Here is a 19,624-nt window from a genome sequence, read left to right as displayed (position 1 = left end):
CCAATGACCCACTCCATCCACTCGTACATTCCCAACTTTGCCATTCATGTCTCCAATCATAAACACTCTGTTGCTCCTCTCAGACTTGTTCATACATGCTTCTACACTTGCCCAAAATTCATCTTTCACTCTTGCCACTCGGTCCTCTGTCGGTGCATACGCACATACAGTCGCCCAAACTTGTATACCTACTTTCATCCTCACCCATACAAATCAATTGTATTTATTCATAGTTATTCATGTTCTAAGGACAATGATGTCGTATTGTCTATCTGCTTCAGCTGGCACACACCACTGACCAACCACACATCCACTCATACATTCCCAACTTTGCCATTCATGTCTCCAATCAAAAACACTCTGTCGCTTCTCTCAAACTTGTCCATACATGCTTCTACGCTTGCCCAAAACTCATCTTTCACTCTTGCCACTCAGTCCTCTGTCGGCACATACACACATACAATCGCCCAAGCTTGTATATCTACTTTCATCCTCCTCCATACAAATCAATTGTATTTAATCATATTTATTCATGTTAAAAGGACACTGATGTTGTATTGTTTGTCTTCAGAATTTAACCCCTATCTGCTGGGCAACATCTATACACATCACCACTGGGGTGTTACATAGCCAACGGGTATACATGCAAGTGTCCACCATTTGAACTAGCCACCATTTCAACTTGGCACCAAAGGGTGGGGAGGGAGTCCCTCTATAACACACACGCGAAAATCAGTCTGTTCCGTGCATTTGCCATGTGTACAATGATATCTTCAGGTTCCTATTTGTCTGATTCTGTCCGTGCTACGTGTAGCCAACTGGATCATCCACCCCTGACAAACCTCTTTCCAAGGAAACTAGAATAGGGCTCAGTTATAGTGCCACAAGGCATGCCCTGGATGCAACAATATCTAGTTTATCTAGTAGTGCAGAAGTTATCATGTTGAGAACAATGCCATAGTCGATGCCGGGGGCAGACTCACAAACATGTCCTGCTCACGTGCCGAAAATTATAGTTTTCTTCACGTCCTAATCCATCAGGACAACGACCTATAGACCTGGGGATACTTTAATTTGCAAGATGAAGAGTTGATAAGTCATATGGTCTTTAATTTGTTTCCTTAAGTGCTAAAATTTCCAAGATATTATGGTTTGAAAACAAGCAATTTCCAGGAAATTGCCCAAATTGAGGTGATAACATTTTTTTTTTAATGCAAGACAGAAGGAACCAAAGGCCAGGAGCCCGCATACTATGTAGCCAAATTCAAGATCCGTTCATTTCGAGATGCCTGGACACACTGCATCTGAAAGACTGGAGATCACAGGAAGCAGAAAATACAGACAGAGGGAGACAGTTCCAGAGATGACCTGTTGCATAAATGAAGGGCTGGGAGTAACGGTTAACTCTTGCATTAGAGAGTTGGACAGAAAAGGGATGAGAGTTTGTTGCTAGACGGGTGCTACGCACCCATTGTAGGGGTGGAGAGATGCAAGCAGACAGTTCAGAGGAGCAGTGACCATTGAATTAGCGATAGAAAAGAGATAACGATGTAACAGTGCAGCGAAGAGAAAGGTTGAAGGAAGCCAGTAAGAGGAGCAGAGTTAATGAGATGGAAAGCCTTTGACTCCACCCTCTTGAGATGAGCTGTATGTGGGGAAGCTCCCCACACATGAGAGTTGTACTCTAAACGGGCGAATATAATACGTGTATAAAGTCAACAACTGTGCAGGGGTAAAGAAGATACAGAGTCGGCTTAGCACACCCTCTCTTGGAAGCAGATTTTACAAGAGATGCAATACATCCTTTCCAAGATAAGTCTCGAGTGAATGAATCCCCAAGCATATTCGAGGATGATGCAAGATTCAGCTGGATAATATTAAACATTAGTGGGTATTCCTGTGGAAGACTGTGTCGGGTTGATAGGTGTAAAAATTGAGTTTTTGATGCATTAAAAACAACCAGATTATTTTTACCCCAGTCAGAGATACGAGCCAAGTCAGACATTAGGTGTGCCATAGCCTCATCCCTTGCTTGTTGAAGTAACTGCTGAGATGGACGTTGCGGGAACTAAATGGAAAGGTGAAAGGTGGAATCATCAGCGTATGAGTGGATAGGGTTAGATGTACAGCTTAGAAGGTCACTGATGAATAAAAGGAAGAGAACTGGTGATAGGACAGAGCCATGAGCAACACCACTGTTGACAGATCTAGAAGAACGATGGCCGTCTACAACAGTGGCTACAGAACGACCAGAAAGGAAACTATAGATGAAAGCACAGAAAGAAGGATAGAAACCGTAAGAGGGCAGTTGGGAAATTAAAGATTTATGCCTGACCCGATCGAAAGCCTTTGAGATGTCAAGTGCAATGGCAAAGCTTTTGCCAGAGTCTCGAAAGGAGGATGACCAGGAGTCTGAAAGGTAGGTGAGAAGATCGCCACTGCAGCGTCGCTGACAGAACCCATACTGATGATCAGAAAGAAGGTTGTGATTGGAAAGATGCTTTAAAAGTTTTCTGTTAAGAATTGACTCGAAAACTTTTGAGACACAGGACGTTAATGCAATTGGATGATAGTTAGAGGGTTGGGAATGGTCACCCTTCTTTGGGACTGGCTGAATGAAGGCAAACTTCCAACAAGAAGGAAAGGTATAACTTGAAAACAAAGGCAAAAGAGTTTACCTAGGCAAGGTGTAAGCACGGAAGCACAGTTCTTGAGGATAACAGGAGGGACTTCATCAGGCCCATATGCCTTGTTTAGTATTAAGGTCAGTGATGGCAGAAAATACATTAGCTGAAAAAATTTTAATGTCAGCCATGAGGAAGTCAGAGGGGACAAGTGATGGATGAACAGCACCAGAATTGTCTAAGGTGGAATTAGGAGAGAAAGTCTGAGCGAAGAGATCTGCTTTATCAGCAGAATAAATACCTACAGAGCCATCAGAGTTGAAAATGGGAGGGAAGAATGATGAGGTAAAGTTGTTAGAAAGGTTTTTGGCAAGGTGCCAGAAGGAGCGGAGAGAATTCCAGTTGGAGAGCTGAGAGCATTTAGTACTGATGAAATAATTTTTAGCACAGTGAAGAACAAACTTAGCACTATTCTGGGCAGAAACATAAACAAGATGTGATTCAGGGGTGGGTTGGCTCTGGTACCTTTTACAGGCCCTCTCCTTGTTGTGGACAGTGTTAGAACAAGTGTGATTAAACCAAAGCTTTCTTGCATTAGTCAAAGGATACGAAAAGGGAATGTAAGCTTCCATGTCAAAAGAATAACCTCCGTAATGAGCAAAGCGCACTCAGATGACTCTCGGCCATGGAAGCAATAATCATTCCAGGGAAAATAAAAAATTACTGCCTGAGGGCCTCCCTATCTGCTGCTCTAAAGTGCCACAGTCGACGTTTCTTTCCAGGGTCCACAGGCCGTACCAGAGTGATAGAACAGGTCAAGGTAATATGATTGTGATCGGAGGAGCCCAAAGAGAGAAAACATTAACAGTATATGCAGAATTAATTGTAAGGAAGAATTCAAGTATGGTGGAGATCTCTCCAAGGCGGTCAGAGATATGAGTAGGATGCTGTACAAGCTGCTCTAGGTCATTAAGGATAGAAAAGATATAGGCTTGTTCACCAGGTGGATCAGTGAAAGGAGAGGAGAGCCAAAGGTGGTGGTGAACATTGAAATCTCCTAGAATGGAGATTTTAGAGAATGGAGAAATGGATAGAATGTGTTCCATCGTAGAAGTAACATAGTCGAAGAGAATTCTTCCTAGTCAGTAGAATTAGGAGATAAGTAAACAGCGCAGATATATTTAGTCAGAGAATGACAGGAAAGCCGAAGCCAGAGTGTGTTCAGGAACATGAGCACAAGATAAGTCGTTGTGTACATATACACAACAGCCACCTTTGGCTTTGAAATGAGAACAGAGAAAGTAGGAGGATACAGAAAAGGGTTTGCTGTCAGTTGCCTCAGACAGCTGAGTCTCTGTCAGGAAGAGAAGGTGAGGTTTAGAGGAGGTTAGGTGGTGCTCGACAAAGAGAAAGTTAGAGGAAAGGCTGTGAATGTTGCAGAAATGAAGAAGTGAGTCAGACAGTGGTTCCAAGCATCTCGTTGAGTTATCACTGGGAGAGAGTCAAATGGGGGCATTTATGGTTCTCCCCCCTGGGGACTCCAAGGCCTTGCTATTATGTGCCTTTTTTTTTTTTTTTTTTTTTGGAAAAGGAAGTGTAATGTGTACTGAGCACGTAGATTGGTGTTGAAAGTTACAGAAACTTGTACTGGAGAGCATGCTGGCCTACTCTCTGTGTTACTGAAACACTGAAAAGGTTCAGCAAACAGGGATGGTCAGGAACTAGTCCTGAGGGCTGATGAAACGGGAGCTCCAGCTCTTCCTGTCATCAGCTTTCCATCCCCCTTGGGAGTACTGCCCCACTTGACTGGTGCTACAGTTTACTCTTCTCTGCATTAACAATAGCCCGGCATTTGGAGATTTAAAAATGATTATGTTCTAAAATATTAAATACTTTATAATTTTAATAATTTATTAAACTGAAAAACACATTTTCTTCCCTGCAGAAAGTTTACATCCTTATAATGACGGAAAATTTTAGCAAAAATACAGTTACTGGGTGTTTAAACAGCACACATCAGAGAAATGTCAAGAACTGAACATATCATGAATACACGTTCTTATATCACCCTTTACAATATTCCAGTAATTAAACATTATTCATCCTTACACTGTAACATAGTTTTTTAAGAATGACCTATAACACAACCATTATAAGTACTAAAATAACTAATTCTGAGTTTTAGTCCAATACAGAGATAATCCTGTTGAAATTAGGAAAAATGAAATATAATATTCATAGAATATCTAATCAGAATCAGGGCTACTCTCAATTTCTTGGAAGCACTGAACTCTGGAGCAGCTCTCTGGAGATCCACAGCATCTACAAACCAGGTAACATGGAATATTCCGTTTGGCAAATAATTTCTTAAACAATCGTTTCTGCAACCACAGGAAAGAGGATGTAAACATCTCTGGTGGCCACAGCTCTGCAGTTATTGGAACTAGTACAAGTTCTGCTTGCTTTACTCTCCATCCATATTCATCCAGGAAAGGAATGGAAGGCTTTGCAATGTGTGCTGTCTTCTCAGTTACTGTTGCCAAGGCTAAATATTTCAGATGCTGCATAAAAGCATCCTCAGTAGGTGGAAGAAGCTTGAGTAGTGTAGTTTTGCTGGTAGAAAATTTCTGCGTGCGAATCTCACTCAGAGAAACATCTGACACCATCTCGTCATTCCTTGTGTAGATGGCGACAAGCAACTTCGTAGCCTGACTGATAAATCTTCATTTAAGATAGTATTGCTGTCACTGTCAAAGTCTTCCAAAACATGCAGGTGATTTTTTTTTTTTTTTTTTTACTAGCTACTAACTGTCCTTTTTTTGCTGGTGAAACGAGAAACTGCTGGTTGTATCCCTGTCATTTAAACTGTGAACGATTGGAAGTGAATGTATCTGTGTGGATGTAGTACTCTGGCAATGTCATGTATGGGAAGGTAATTGTCTTGACCCTAAGTTCAGCAACATCTTTCAACATGGTGGATGCACAATATAGGGAGAGAGGAATAACAAATGTATCACTTGATTGAATAATAGCCTGATTATCTTTGTCTATTTGAAAACCATACAGGTCATGCAAAATAATACGAGCATCTGTCTCTTCATGTGTTGATTCAAGTGCAGGGACTGCAGTTACATTTCCATGTTGCAACATTACTGACTTCTTCAATGAAACCACCACTCATATAAATATCGGTGCTACCAGAACATGAAGACTTGAGTTGACAACATTTATCACAAAAGTAGGCAAGTAACTGTGCTTTGTATGTAGAACAGGCAAAGAACTAAGATGGATCTGGTGTTTTGTGCTGGTCTGACACATCATGTATTTTTACGTTTTTGGCTTACAAGTCCTCATCTGTGTTCTTGCTTCATTCATACCTGGGCTTCTGTACTGATCTCAACACAGGTGAAGAGCCACTGCATTAGCTGGGACTGAGAATTATTTGTTTCCATGTAAGTCCAATGCCAGAGAACTTGTCATCTTTCACAAACGACAAACGATGAACCCACTACATGACATCGATCACAACTGTACTTGGTTTGTTGAAGTGGGAACATTTTCACAACTGCTTATGCCTGTATCCTCCTTAATGGCTTTCGCAAGACTTGATTTTGTTTCAAATGCTCGCATTGTGCCATCCTCACTAAATAAGGATGATGCGTATTTACAGGTTAAGGTCTGCCAGATTATTTAGAAAAGATCATAAAAGAATTCCTTGTCCCTGAAAAAAAAAAAAATACTTACATCGAAACTGGTGTAAAATATGACAAACTTACGAACATTTAAAAATATGGCAGGCACCTTTGACGCCATCTTGGATTTCAAGTTTACAGTAATTTATTTTACAGTTAAAGGTATGTCAAAATACTTTGAAATTATCATAAATGACTTCCATGTCCCTAAAAACTCGAGAAAACCTCTATTACACTTGAAATTATTGCATATTATGACAAACTTACGAACATTTATGGATATGACAGCCATCTTGCATGCCATCTCGGATTCCCAAGTTACAGTATTTAACTTCCAAGGTAGTGCACCTGAATGTTGTTCCTGGTAGTCCAAGGATTAAAATGATATGCCACAATCTTTTATAACAATCCATGACTGCTGAACCCTACTTGACCTCTGGGTACTACGTGCATTTTCGAGCATCCACTGCACAGTATGTTGTATACTACACTACTCTAAGTATACTACACTACTCTAAATTTTACTTTTGTTTTGACTATTTGTCGTATTTTACATCCCAAGGATGCTGCGGTCCTAATACATGCTATTTGTAAGTCATTGCTGATATCCAAAGCTTTGACTGACTTAGGGACAGATGCATATCTTTTATCTATTATTTTTGATGATAACGATATGCCTAGTTGATAGCATTACTTCTTAAAGGCTTCTACTGTTATCTAACCTGATCTTCTGTGAACTCAGTACTGCAAATCCTATACACCATTAAGAACAATCCTATAGCAATTCCAGACTTGGTTCTTTCATAGCGTGTATGAACTAATCTTTGTTAGTTGTTTTTTGGTACATAAAGCATCTAGCTTCTACGCCTGTTCTCCATTTTGTAGTAGTGAAGATGGAAGTTTCCCATTTTTCTCTTCATCTACTGTGAATCGTAGGTCATCATTCACTTGTTTAGTACACTGTATTTTGTTCTCTTTTTGCAGTTTTCTCAGTGTATCGGGTAGGAGGACAGATCTATTCAGATAAAGGAGTTCGTATATTTTGTTGCTCAAGCTTATACTGTACACTCATCCTTTATGAATGTCCCGGCCACGTCACTGGAGAGCTTGACACTGTCTACTGACTGCCTGGGTGCTGATCTTGGAAAGATTTTTCGTCTAAGCACAAAATGTTAGAGTAAAGAATTCAAGTTCTAACCTGTGTCTCTTTCCCATATATATATATATATATATATATATATATATATATATATATATATATATATGTGTGTGTGTGTGTGTGTGTGTGTGTGTGTGTGTGTTTGTTTGTTTGTTTCATCTCCTCCTAGGTTATTTAATGAATTTTAATGAAACTTACCAGGTCCATTCCTTGGGTTCCGGGAAAGGTCTCCCTTTATAATTATACCAGGTGCTACCCGAAAGCTCGCAAAATTTGAAAGCAGGGCATAAACTACTTGTACAGTGTGTGGATGCTAGATGGCAGTGCATGAATCCTTTGTCTGTTAGTGTGTTAAGTGGCATTCTGCAGGGTAGATGCGTTTGCTGCATGTGTGTGTTTTTTTATCGTTGTGTTTGGGTTAGTTTGCGAATTTTGTGATATAAAAAATGGAGGATGAGAAAGGGCACCGTGTATGCGTCAAGTTTGTGTGAAACTTGGGAAGATCGTGGCAGACACTCTCACAGAATGTTAAAACATACATTTGGTGACAATACTTTGGGGGTTACACAAACCAACGACTGGTATCATGGTTTGTACAGGAAATCGATACGTCCAATAGTTTTTGAGTACTTGGCCGACAAAGTGAGATTACTTTCATAACTGTCCACTGGCGTCTGTGGGTGTGTGCCATATATATATATATATATATATATATATATATATATATATATATATATATATATATATATACAGTATATCTATATCTATATATATATGTACAGTATATCTATATCTATCTATATATATATATATATATATATATATATATATATATATATATATATATATATATATATATATATATATATATATATATATATATATATATATATATATATATATATATATATATATATATATATATATATATATATATATATATATATATATATATATATATATATATAATAAAAGGTTCCCCCACACATGATATACTCCCTCATATATATATATATATATATATATATATATATATATATATTTTTTTTTAGGCCCACCGAGCCCTAAATTTCACGACACACATGATATACTCCCTCACACACACACACACACACACACACACACACACATATATATATATATATATATATATATATATATATATATATATATATATACCTAGGCTGCTTCCCCCAAGGAAAAGGAGGTAGCCGAGACAGGACGACACACTCCCCATTTACTCATCCATTCAAACACATTTATTCGCATCTTAGCCCCAAAGGGGAGAACGGACAGATCCTCACCGCACCACACCGCACAAGGGTCAACTGCGCAATGCAATGAGTGACATCCGCAGCAGGGCCCAACAGCAGAATTGGTTTACCCCTGCCACATCATTACAGACCCATCCCCTTACCCGCACCTGACCTGACTATATATATATATATATATATATATATATATACAAACATATTTTCCCCTCCTTCCCCAAACGTTCCCCCAATACATGATACAATATTTTCCACGAACACTCGTGGCACATATCACAAACATTTTAGAAGAGAATCATAAATTTCAACAATTGTTTTAGAAAGGTATAGTACCTGTCCACTAACATCCGTGGTTGCCCGGCGTTGCAAGGTACAGTACCTGTCCACTGACGTCCCTCGTTCCTTGGCACTGTTACCTTTCACAGCACACCTGCCACTAAAGTATCGCTCACCTATGCTACACACCTAAACGAACACTCGTGGCACAGTTCGCTTATATTTTACATAAAGTATAATTTATCACTAAATGACAGACCATGGCACAGTACCTGTTCAATGACGTCACTCGTTCCTTGGCATCGTTACCTTTCACAGCACACCTGCTGCTAAAGTACCGGTCACCTAAGCTATGCACCTAAACGAACACTCGTGGCACAGTTCGCGTATATTTTACATAAAGTATAATTTATCACCAAATGTCAGACCAAGGTACAGTACCTGTTCAATGACATCCCTTGTACCTTGGCATCGTTACCTTTCAAAGCACACCTGCCACTAAAGTACCGCTCACCTACAGTACGCACCTAAACAAACACTCGCGGCACAGTTCACGTATATTTTACATAAAGTATAATTTATCACCAAATGTCAGACCAAGGTACAGTACCTGTTCAATGACGTACCTCGTTCCTTGGCATCGTCACCTTTCACAGCACACATGCTGCTAAGGTATTGCTAACCTACGCTACACACCATAATTTATACCGTCACGAGGATACGTGGCACATTTCACTTACACTTCGCACAACATCATACACAAATACATGACTGCCACAGTGATTCCACCCTAACCTTTGCAATTATTCCCTTCCTTACTACGGTTCAACATGACTGATGAAGCATCCTTCGCCGGGAGATTACGATGCAACTCTATTGTATTGGCACACACCACACTCCATCACAAACACCAGTAGCATGTTTGATGTATATTTCACACAATTCCATATGCATTTTCATTATCAGAATCACAATAATTCCATCCCTAAACACCTCTAATTCTCCCTTTCTGACTAAAAAAACTGTACGTGATGCCTGCCCCATTCCACACTATGGTTCATGCGTCCATAACGCTAACTAGTTCCATAATTTCACCAAGCCAGCCACAATATCTTTCACACAAAATACAGTTTAGGCATTGGCTTCATGATATTCGTATTTGTAATCACGCCATAGGGCCTTGGGGAGGGCGAGAGGCAAAATCCTGCAACAGTGAACATGCATATCACCTCTAAGCCTAACGATTGATAACAAACACAATTCCTTTTCATGACATAAATCTATGTTCCATCGACATTATCACATACAAATATGCTCGCAAATAATGGATTATCGCACTGAGTCCATAGGGGCTTCGGCTCGGGCAGGAGGGGTAGAATTAGTAGGAGTTTAAAGGGACAGTACACGCAACGAAACCTCACCACCTGGCTGCTTGGAAGAGACTGAGGTTTATCGCTACGTGCTGGGCCCCGTGAGGCAGCTCAGTGTTGCCAATGCCTTACCATTGGAAAGCGCTGCACTCGCTATGAAGCGTCAAAATTTGACACAAATCCGCCAGAAACTTAATTTTTGGCGATTTTTTTTGGTTCTTAGAAAGATGATTCACATGACTGAACGTCTTTAGAACAATCCACACAAAATGCGAATCGCGTGAGTGACCCTGAGAGGGTTTAAATACACTGGCAATGGCCGTGGAATTATGTCAGACCATTTTAAAACGGCACTGGCACGCAGCGGTTTATAGACCTATGTTCTCAAGGAAAATGATATTAGTACTAGATACCTCTCAGGTGATTAACTTTTGATTTTCGATCAAAAATATTGGAGATCAAACGAAATATACCTAGTTAGTGATATTACAGTCCGCTGCCTGAACGTCCATGATAGTGTGTTTACTGCTGATCCTGCCGAGTGGACATGACATCAGCACACCCAAACAAACTTTATGTATATTTAAAACCATAAATAGCAGTGCAAACCTAAGTGGAGGTGCTAAAACCCAACTGAGGGTCTTCAGCCTCAGATCCCACAATGATTATAACCTAACTAACCTTGTGCAAAGTAAAATGTGCATTATGTAAAACCTGTCCCAAAACAGTATCGTGTGTTAAGAACGTTTGTTAATCATGGTGCAATCGTCACACAACCTTGTGATAGCGAAGGTAGATGCAATCATAAAGAAAATCTTTCTATATATCACGCAGGAGACATCCATTAACATATAGTACAGGTTAGTAAAATAGTATTCGGTGATTAAATTAAATCACTTCATTATCTATCAAATATAAGATATGAGCAGTATTATGTACAATAATTGAACCCCCTACTTACAATCATTAATATACCATCATTTATAAAAAGCCCAGTATGTATGCTAATCTATAAAAAATAACAGGATCCTGTCAAGACTTCATTCCAATAGCATATTTGGAAATTGGGCATCACTGATCTAGATATTTAACTGCTGTTTAGCCTCCATCTCCTCTTCCTCCTTTGGAGTCCCATAAAAGTCTGGAAAAAAAAAAACAACGTTGTCGAGATCGTTGTTATACTAACTCGAAGGCTCACTCCTGACTCTGGATTCATTAGATTATTGTGAGTTCCGCAGTGACATTGCATGTTTACTGAGTGTTAAAGGGTGTGCTTCGTGGCTGTCACAACAGCGTCATCGATAATGCATCATGGAATAAAATAAGCTGCTGAAAAATTATAATAAACATATGTTGGAAGATTTGCTGGGAGAGAATTTGACATATTAACTTGATGCAACAGTACTGACAGAACGAGTATCCAGGAAGTACTTAAAAGTAGGAACATAGCTGGGAACAAGTTCCGAGAATCACACTAAGGAAAAGTGGGAAAATGTGTGCAAGGACTATATCCTTGCATCCATTTCCTCGAAAATGATCAAGAAATCCTTTCAAATGGCCTTCAGCTGGCCTGCATATTAAATGCCATTCTCACGTTTAGTCTACCGACTGTAATTACGCACTGACTCCCTTCCTTGGTCAGAGGTGTTCCTTTATCCTGCTACAAGACAAAGAATCTCAACTTTTTTCTCAACCCGACTCCCTTTCAACTCCCCTTCTTCCCATATCTAAACCTTCCGCTTCCTTTTCTTTCTTAATTACAATTTACCTAAAATTAAAGCTGATTCAATATTCACCAAACTTGGCTTGTTCATCTTCCTTTTACAGCTTTTCAATGTGTGAGACATCATACGAGTATGGTTTTACCAGGGCTATATGCCAGTGCTACATCATGCCAAACGCAGCTGTGGTGGCTTAGTTGTATGACACATGATGCATGAGCGCCAAGTGTAGGGCTCGAACACACGACGTGCTGGATACTCAGAGTGGGTGCTGGTAAAATGTCCTTATATATGCCTGCAAGTTTCCATCCTGTAAGTTCAACCGATGTCATATACTGATACACATAGCCGGTAAATTACTTCAATTGTCACATGTATTACTCTTCCTACAGACACCCTTTAACTATTTGTACCTTGCCGACGTGGGAAAAGGTTGACTTTGACTTTCACACTCCCTCCATGAAGAGGATCTGATCCTGTAGTGGACTTAACATCTCTCTCTCTCTCTCTCTCTTCATACTGAAATCCTAAAGAGGAGAGCTTGGTTCTAGTTTCTTCTCGTAATTCTGAAATATATGGCGAAGATTAAATGTGTCTGGCCTTCATACCGTGGCTGACCCTTTCCATGATGAATCAGCTGGGCGAAGAAAACACATACCCATTGGCTTTCCAGTAATTTATGTCAAAATTTTGGGTCCAACCTTTCCTTTCCCTTCGCATAAGCATAGGACCACCAGACCCTAAATAAAAGAGGCTCATCTTTGTAACATTTTTCTGCCTACTCACCTAGCGGCCCCAGGCGGTAGTTGAATGTGACTACCACCACCCTGCCGTAAGCGGCGAGGACGGACCCGTCGTAGAGTGAGCCAGCGCCCCAGCTGAAGCTCTCACCGTGCACGTACGCTAGCACCGGGTATACCTCAGACCCGGGAATCACTGTCCATGGAACAAGAAAACATAGGATTAATACATAATGACTAGAAGAGGGTCTTTACCCACTTCATTCTGACGACAAAATTTTATGTTCTTGCCACATCAAACTATACCGTTTAGTTCAGGAGAAAATTACTGAAGAAGAAGAGTTATATACAGCCTTTGTTAACACCTTCATTACCTGATGTCTGTCCTAAGCAGAAGACATGTTATTTAGTGGAATGAAAAATAAAAAAAAATAAAAAGTATGCCATCAAGTAAAGCAGTCTCAGCGAAGTCCTAATCTGAGCCCCCAGACTCACATTAGTGAATGCTCTATCCAGGTCCCCCCAAAAGCACTGGCTGAGCATTTAACTCGCACTGGAATAACTGAACTTTTGTTCATTCAGTCTGTGACTTGAATTGCTTTCCTGTGCACCACTGGTTCCCCAAGGCCGCAAATGATTTAGTGGAGTGAGAATTGGTGCGGCGAGGGTGGGTGGCCAGTGTGATGGTGGGGTGATAAGTGGGGTAAGAGGGTGCATCGCAGGGTTGAGGGATGTGGTGATAGGGTGAGGGATTTGGTGGCGGGGAACCAGGTGCGATGAAGCGTTTGGTAAAGGAGTTAGAGGTGTGGTATTGGTGAGAGGAGACATAGTGGTGGAGTGAGAATGTGGTGCTGGGGTGAGGGGTGAAGGATTTGGTTGTTGGGTGAGGAATGTTGTGGTAGGGTGAGGAGTGTGGTGATGGTGTGAGGGTTGAGATGTGATATGGCTGAGTAGGGTCAAGGTAAGCAACAGGTCAAATGTTGGGATGGGGAGGTGGGAAAGAAGTTGGCACCAACTGTTAAAAAATAAGAGTGAGTAGTACGTGGTTAGTTTATGGAATGAATCAGAGGTACTACCGGCAATAAAATTCCATTCACCTCCTGCTTTCCTCTTTGTTGACACTGAATAGAATGCAAGCAACAGTTGTGACACTGAGAAATTCATCAATGTCAGTTGCCGCAGATTCACGAAGCTGATTTGCAGAAAAAGAAGCAGAGGATGCGACAGGACTTTAATAACAGATAGAACACATTATGTGACAAGACGAAAGAATTAAGAGAGCATGCTCAGATGCAGACTTGCCAGGAGGTACGCACAGAGAACATAATTATATAGAAAAATAATGATTGTTAACCTGTTGAGCCATAACGCCTCAGCTAATTGCTGTGGGTATGATTCAAATGGTCCTACGAGAAAACAATTGGCAACAGTCTTTTGTAAGCTTAGGCGATGTGAAACTTACAAGAATAACAGAAGAAAATGTTGATTGGAGAGAGAATGTGAAACAGTGTTCAGCAGTGTGGAATGGTGACGTGAGGGAATGTGTTGTGTGGAGAGGTAAGGTGAGGGAGTATATAGTGTGGAAAGGTGAGAGGAGAGGGTATACACTGTGGAGAGTTGAGGTAAGAGAGTGTATAGTGTGCAGTGATGAAGTGAGGGTATACACTGTGGAGAGGTGAGGTAAGAGAGTGTATAGTGTGCAGTGGTGAAGTGAGGGAGTGTACATTTTGGAAACGTGAGGGGAGGGGGTATACAGTGTGTAGAGGCTAGATGAGAGGGTATATAGTGTGGAGAGGTGAAATGAGGGACTGTATAGTGTGGGGAGGTTAGGTGAGGGGGGTGAAATAGTGTGGAGAGGCGAGGTGAGGGGGTATATAGTGTGAAAGGGGGAAGTGATGGATTATATAGTGTGGAGAGGTTAGGTGAGGAGGTATATAGTGTGGAGAGGTAATGTGAGGGAATGTACAGTGTGGAATGGTGAAGTAAGGGAGAGAATAGTGTGGAGAGGAGAGGTTAGGGATTGTATAGTGTGGACAGATGAAGTTAAAGAGTGTATAGTGTGGAGAGGTAAGGTGGGGGATTGTAGAGTGCAGAAAGCTGAGATAATACATTGCACAGTGTGTGGACACAGTGTATGGTGTAGTGAAGTGTGTCATTGTACTTAGAGGAAGCAGTGAATAACGTTGAATCGTTTGGTGAGGAGGTGTATAATGTGGAGAATAGCGGTGAACTATAGTGTGAGGTGATGTTGTGAGGCAGTGTATAAAGTGGAGACTTATGGTGGGGTAATGAATAAAGTGGTGTGGTGGAGTAAGGCAGTGTACAGTGTGGTGAGAAGAGGTCAGGAAGTCTGTAGTGTGGTAAGATGAGACAGTCTATTGTGTCGTGAGGTGAGGCAGTCTATAATGTGCTGAGGTGAGTCCGTGTACGTGGTGCGAAGAGATGAAGCACTGAAGCAGTGTATAGTATAGTGAAAAGGTGAAGCAGTGTATAGTGTGGTAAGGTGATGCAGTGTATAATCTCGTGAGGTGAGGCAGTGTACAGTATGATTAGAAGAGGGGAAGCAGTGTATGTTATAGTGAAGAGGTGAAGCAGTGTATAGTGTGGTGAGGTGATGCAGTGTATAATCTCGTGAGGTGAGGCAGTGTACAGTGTGGTGAGAGGAGAGGAAGCAGTGTATAGTGTAGTGAGAAGAGTTGAATTAGTATATAGTGTGGTGAGGTGAGACAATGTATTGTGTGGCGAAAGAAGTGAATCAAAATACAGGGTGGTGAGAAGAGTTTTTAGGTAGTGCATATAGTGGTGAGATGAGGCAGTGTATTGTGAAGTGGGGATAGACTGTGTATTGTGCTGTGAGGTTAGGCAATGTGTGTGGTGATGTGAAGCAGTGTATAGTGTAGCGAGGTGAGGGAAGTCAGTGTACAGGTACAGCATAGTACAGTGAGGTGAGGTGAAAGTAGATGAACTTTAGAGATATGATCTGAGTGAAAGAGCGAAATAAAGGGAAGTGTGGATGGCGAGAGCATGAACCCCTTTTCTTCAGTGAAGCATTTTTTCGATTAATCTTGCTACCATTACACGATTCTAGTGATCTTAGGGGAGACTTCTTACAAACCGGGAGTTAATCAGAGTTAAATATAACTCCTCCAGTTCGATCATTTCTTTGCTAAGGTGAGCATAATTGTCTGCAAATAACCCCGAAGGATAGAGTAATCTGGATGTCATATGAACAAAAATATCAAAACTTTCACTTTCTCTTACCATTTTTCCTCCTGATGAACCGTCCATGGCCAATAAAACGTATATAATTCACAGACTTAGTCATACTGAGTAGATTATAAGAATGAACGGTGCTGTGTTGTACTGTTAAGTACTAGTGTGTCGAGTTCGTGTTGCAATAATGTCTTGATGTAGACGCGATGGTCTGTTATACTTGTACAGTCGCCAAACTTTTCGCCTGGACCACCTAGCCGCGAGAAGTGGGTAAAGGGTGCTGGCAACAGTGTAATGTTTGTTCGTGTGTACGTGCTCGACGAAAGTTCGGATCATCAGCTCTCGTCTTTCCGTACTGAACCTCAGTCAGAGTTCATCCCAATATTCAGTCTACAATTTTAGTCGATAGAATTTCAAAGGAACTTCTTGAAAGTACTGGATAAAACGAGTATTGAAAACAATAAGTAAAATAACCTAAAAGACCGCATCTTTACATATATTACATATTTATAAACATATTCTTTTTCATTATTACATGACAACCCATGGCTAAAAATTGTCTACTGAATATTGGGGGGAAGAATCGTCGTGTGACCGACCCTTACGCTAGAAAAATAGATACCGGTGTCTGTTCGCATTTGGCCAGTCCTGGGCCGGTCACGATTAAACCTATTGAAATGCCATTCTTGATCTGAGACATGATTGGATAAGTGAGGTCATTAATCGTTACAGGATTACTCATTGAGCGGATATTAATTTAAGCTAAGTAGGAGAAATAAGGAACTGTTGACATCGGAGGCTGAAACTCGTTCGTTAAGGCTGCCTTGAGTCAGTTAGTCATAAGTCGACGGGCGCTAAAGCGCCTAGGTTCGTGGGATTTAAAAATATAAAATCAGTGTTACAGCCTGTAATGATAATTTCATGTTCTTTATGTTGCATTTACCAATCACATAAGTAATATCACAGGCAATAGTACTGTAATATAAATGTCCCAACAATTCATGAATCAATAGCATTTGTGCTTAAAATGACTGGAAGCTTTTGCATACTGTGATGGAGAGGTGGTGTCTTCATCTTGCTGTAATGTGAGATAATGTTGTTCGGTACATAATCGATGAGCGTGTAAATGTGTGACTTCACACATAAGCGGCACAGCTCACAATCAATTTTCCTTCTAATGTGTAATTCAGTCATTCGTTAGATGAATGGACTACAAAGGTGTGCTGTAATGACCATAGTCATATGAAATATGATACGGTAAGTCATTATCATAGCTGATGTAATAGCCACTTCGACAAGAGTACAATATGCATAAACTCTTTGCCTGTTGAGGTGACAGTATTTCAGCCTCCTACCTCTTCGTGGTGCACCACAGAACACATAAAAACACTTATTTGAAGTACTACCAACGAGGATGTAAGCAACCGTTACCAGTGTCTGAACATCATCCTAATGTTTATTGGTCAGTGTCATTCATGATGTGAATGACAGGTAATCTTACCTGTAACTGGACGCGATGTTATGTAAATGCATTCCTCTTCAACCTGTACTGATAATGGTATCAAGCGATAACCCTATGATATGGAATTACTGATATAAGGAGAGATAGAGAGAGAGAGAGAGAGGCTTGGAGCGATTCAAGTATTTAGTGCATTAACATGTTATAGAAAATAAAATGTTTAGTATTGTTAAGAATGCAAATATTCAGTAGAATGCTAATGGATCTCAAAAACTAGTTCGGCAATTATTATCACTGGCGGTATGAATAACGTAACCCCCCCCCCCCCGTCCGGCGCCTACCCTGGCATTCACCATGTCAAGCTTCCCCCTTAAGCAGCTCTCCCACCGGCTCCACCAGTTGCAGGAAACTGGTTGCATGGAATTGTTGCGTGTCACAGGTTGCACGGACTAAGGCCAAATAAGCATAGTATATGTTATTGTACTATATATAAAGGTATATATTTATACCATAATATACAGTATATATAGTACCTCCTTATAAAATTAATATAGTCTTATTTTATTGGCCTTGGTCTGCGCCACCTGGGCACACAACAGTTTCCCGTGCGACCAGTTTCATGCAACTGGCTGAGCCGATGGGAGAGCCGCCTTACTCCTGAGACATTTTTCTCCCCAGCCAACTCCGTACCCAGCCATTTATGGGATGAACTCTGACTCTGACTGAGGTTCACTACGGACGAAGAGAGTTGATGATCCGAACTTTCGTCGAGCATGTACACACGAACAAACATATACACTGTTGCCAGCACCCGTTGCCCACCTCTCGCGGCTAGGTGGCCCAGGTGCAAAGTTTGGCGACTGTACATGGGATGAACTGGATGTTTTCACACGTAATTGCTGGTGTGGTTGTAAAGTCTTTATCGTTGTGATACAGTTGGCTGGGTGTTGATGGTATACATCTAAATGTATCTGATGAGTGCTGTCCATGACAGTAATGCCATAGCTAATTTCTTTATTTTTGCTCGACAAAAAGGCTATCTATGAAAGAGGGTTTTTAATCAAAAGCTCTGCTGATAAGAGCAATACCTACCCATAATGGGGGCATAGATGTTGAGGGTGAGGCAATCTTCACTCTGGTTGGCCAGGACAGGGATGACCTGCTGCAGAAACTCTGCCCTGGCCTGGGGCATGTGTTCCTCGTCTGGGTAAGGCAGCAGCTGGGGGCAGACTGGGGGTGGCGTAGTGGCATCCCGCACCCCCTCCCAGGGTGTCGGGGTGTTGGTGGGGGTGAAGCGCCCCTCCTCTACCGGGGGGCTGGCATATGGTACCCCCAGGAACACCTCCACATCACCGAGCAGGTGTCCCAGGTGGCGGATGACGCCCTGCACGTCGCCATATTTGGTGCTCACCACGCGGGTCTTGGCGGCAGTGGCAATGCCCAGCGCCACCAGCCACGCCCACACTCGCAGAAACATGACACCATCACGGCTGCACTAGCTCCTTTCACCTCCCTTTGCCTCTCCAGTGTGGATACACGGCAAGCAGCTGTCAAAACTGGGGAGACCAAGACTTGGTCTCACCTGGCGGAGTGAGGCTGCCCTCAGCTCTTACTAGTGGCACTCCTTGGCGTACTGTTGGCGTAGTATGACTCACCAAGCACCCTGCAGCTCACTGCACATGTTGCCTCGTCCCACACTTCCTTCCATCCTCCTGCTTCAGAGTCTCATACCTTGTGATGGTGGACCTGGGTTGCTACTCGATGACAGCACCAGTCAACTGCTGGCAGAAAGGGGACACAAACTCGGGTTAATTCCGTAAGTTGCAGCATTTAACAGATTATCCTACAGCATTAGAACACCTGCCTCCTTGCATTAGAAGTACCTGACAAAAGTTGGTCTTTCTCAATGACATTATCCATGATTTTTTATAATATTACTTTTTAATCCATTTTTGTTTTTTTCTCCTTTTACCCTTTTTACCCCACATTTGAAATGGGTGATCAGTGGTGATTCAGGGTGAATAAGCAATTTTCAAAAGAAAAAAAAAATCACATCATATCATGAACAACTGCAAAAAACAGTTTCATTAGTAAGTGGA

General features: G+C 41.4%; 1 protein-coding gene across 1 annotated transcript in view; it reads right to left on the bottom strand.

Annotated features, from left to right (window-relative positions):
- Positions 1 to 19,002, bottom strand: part of LOC145396153 (neuroligin-2-like) — a 132,145-nt gene extending 113,143 nt beyond the window's left edge. The window contains exons 1-2 of the mRNA XM_080269596.1: positions 18,618 to 19,002; positions 12,900 to 13,049 (exon numbers count right to left, since the gene is read on the bottom strand). Coding sequence (XP_080125722.1) covers positions 12,900 to 13,049; positions 18,618 to 19,002 — 535 coding nt within the window. The remainder of the gene's footprint in view (positions 1 to 12,899; positions 13,050 to 18,617) is intronic.
- Positions 19,003 to 19,624: the final 622 nt, after the last annotated feature.

Source organism: Coenobita brevimanus, chromosome 35, assembly GCF_032717465.1.
Source record: "Coenobita brevimanus isolate Jiangsu-jjx chromosome 35, ASM3271746v2, whole genome shotgun sequence".
Classification (NCBI taxonomy): domain Eukaryota; kingdom Metazoa; phylum Arthropoda; class Malacostraca; order Decapoda; family Coenobitidae; genus Coenobita; species Coenobita brevimanus.
This window is presented reverse-complemented; position numbering and strand designations above follow the sequence as displayed.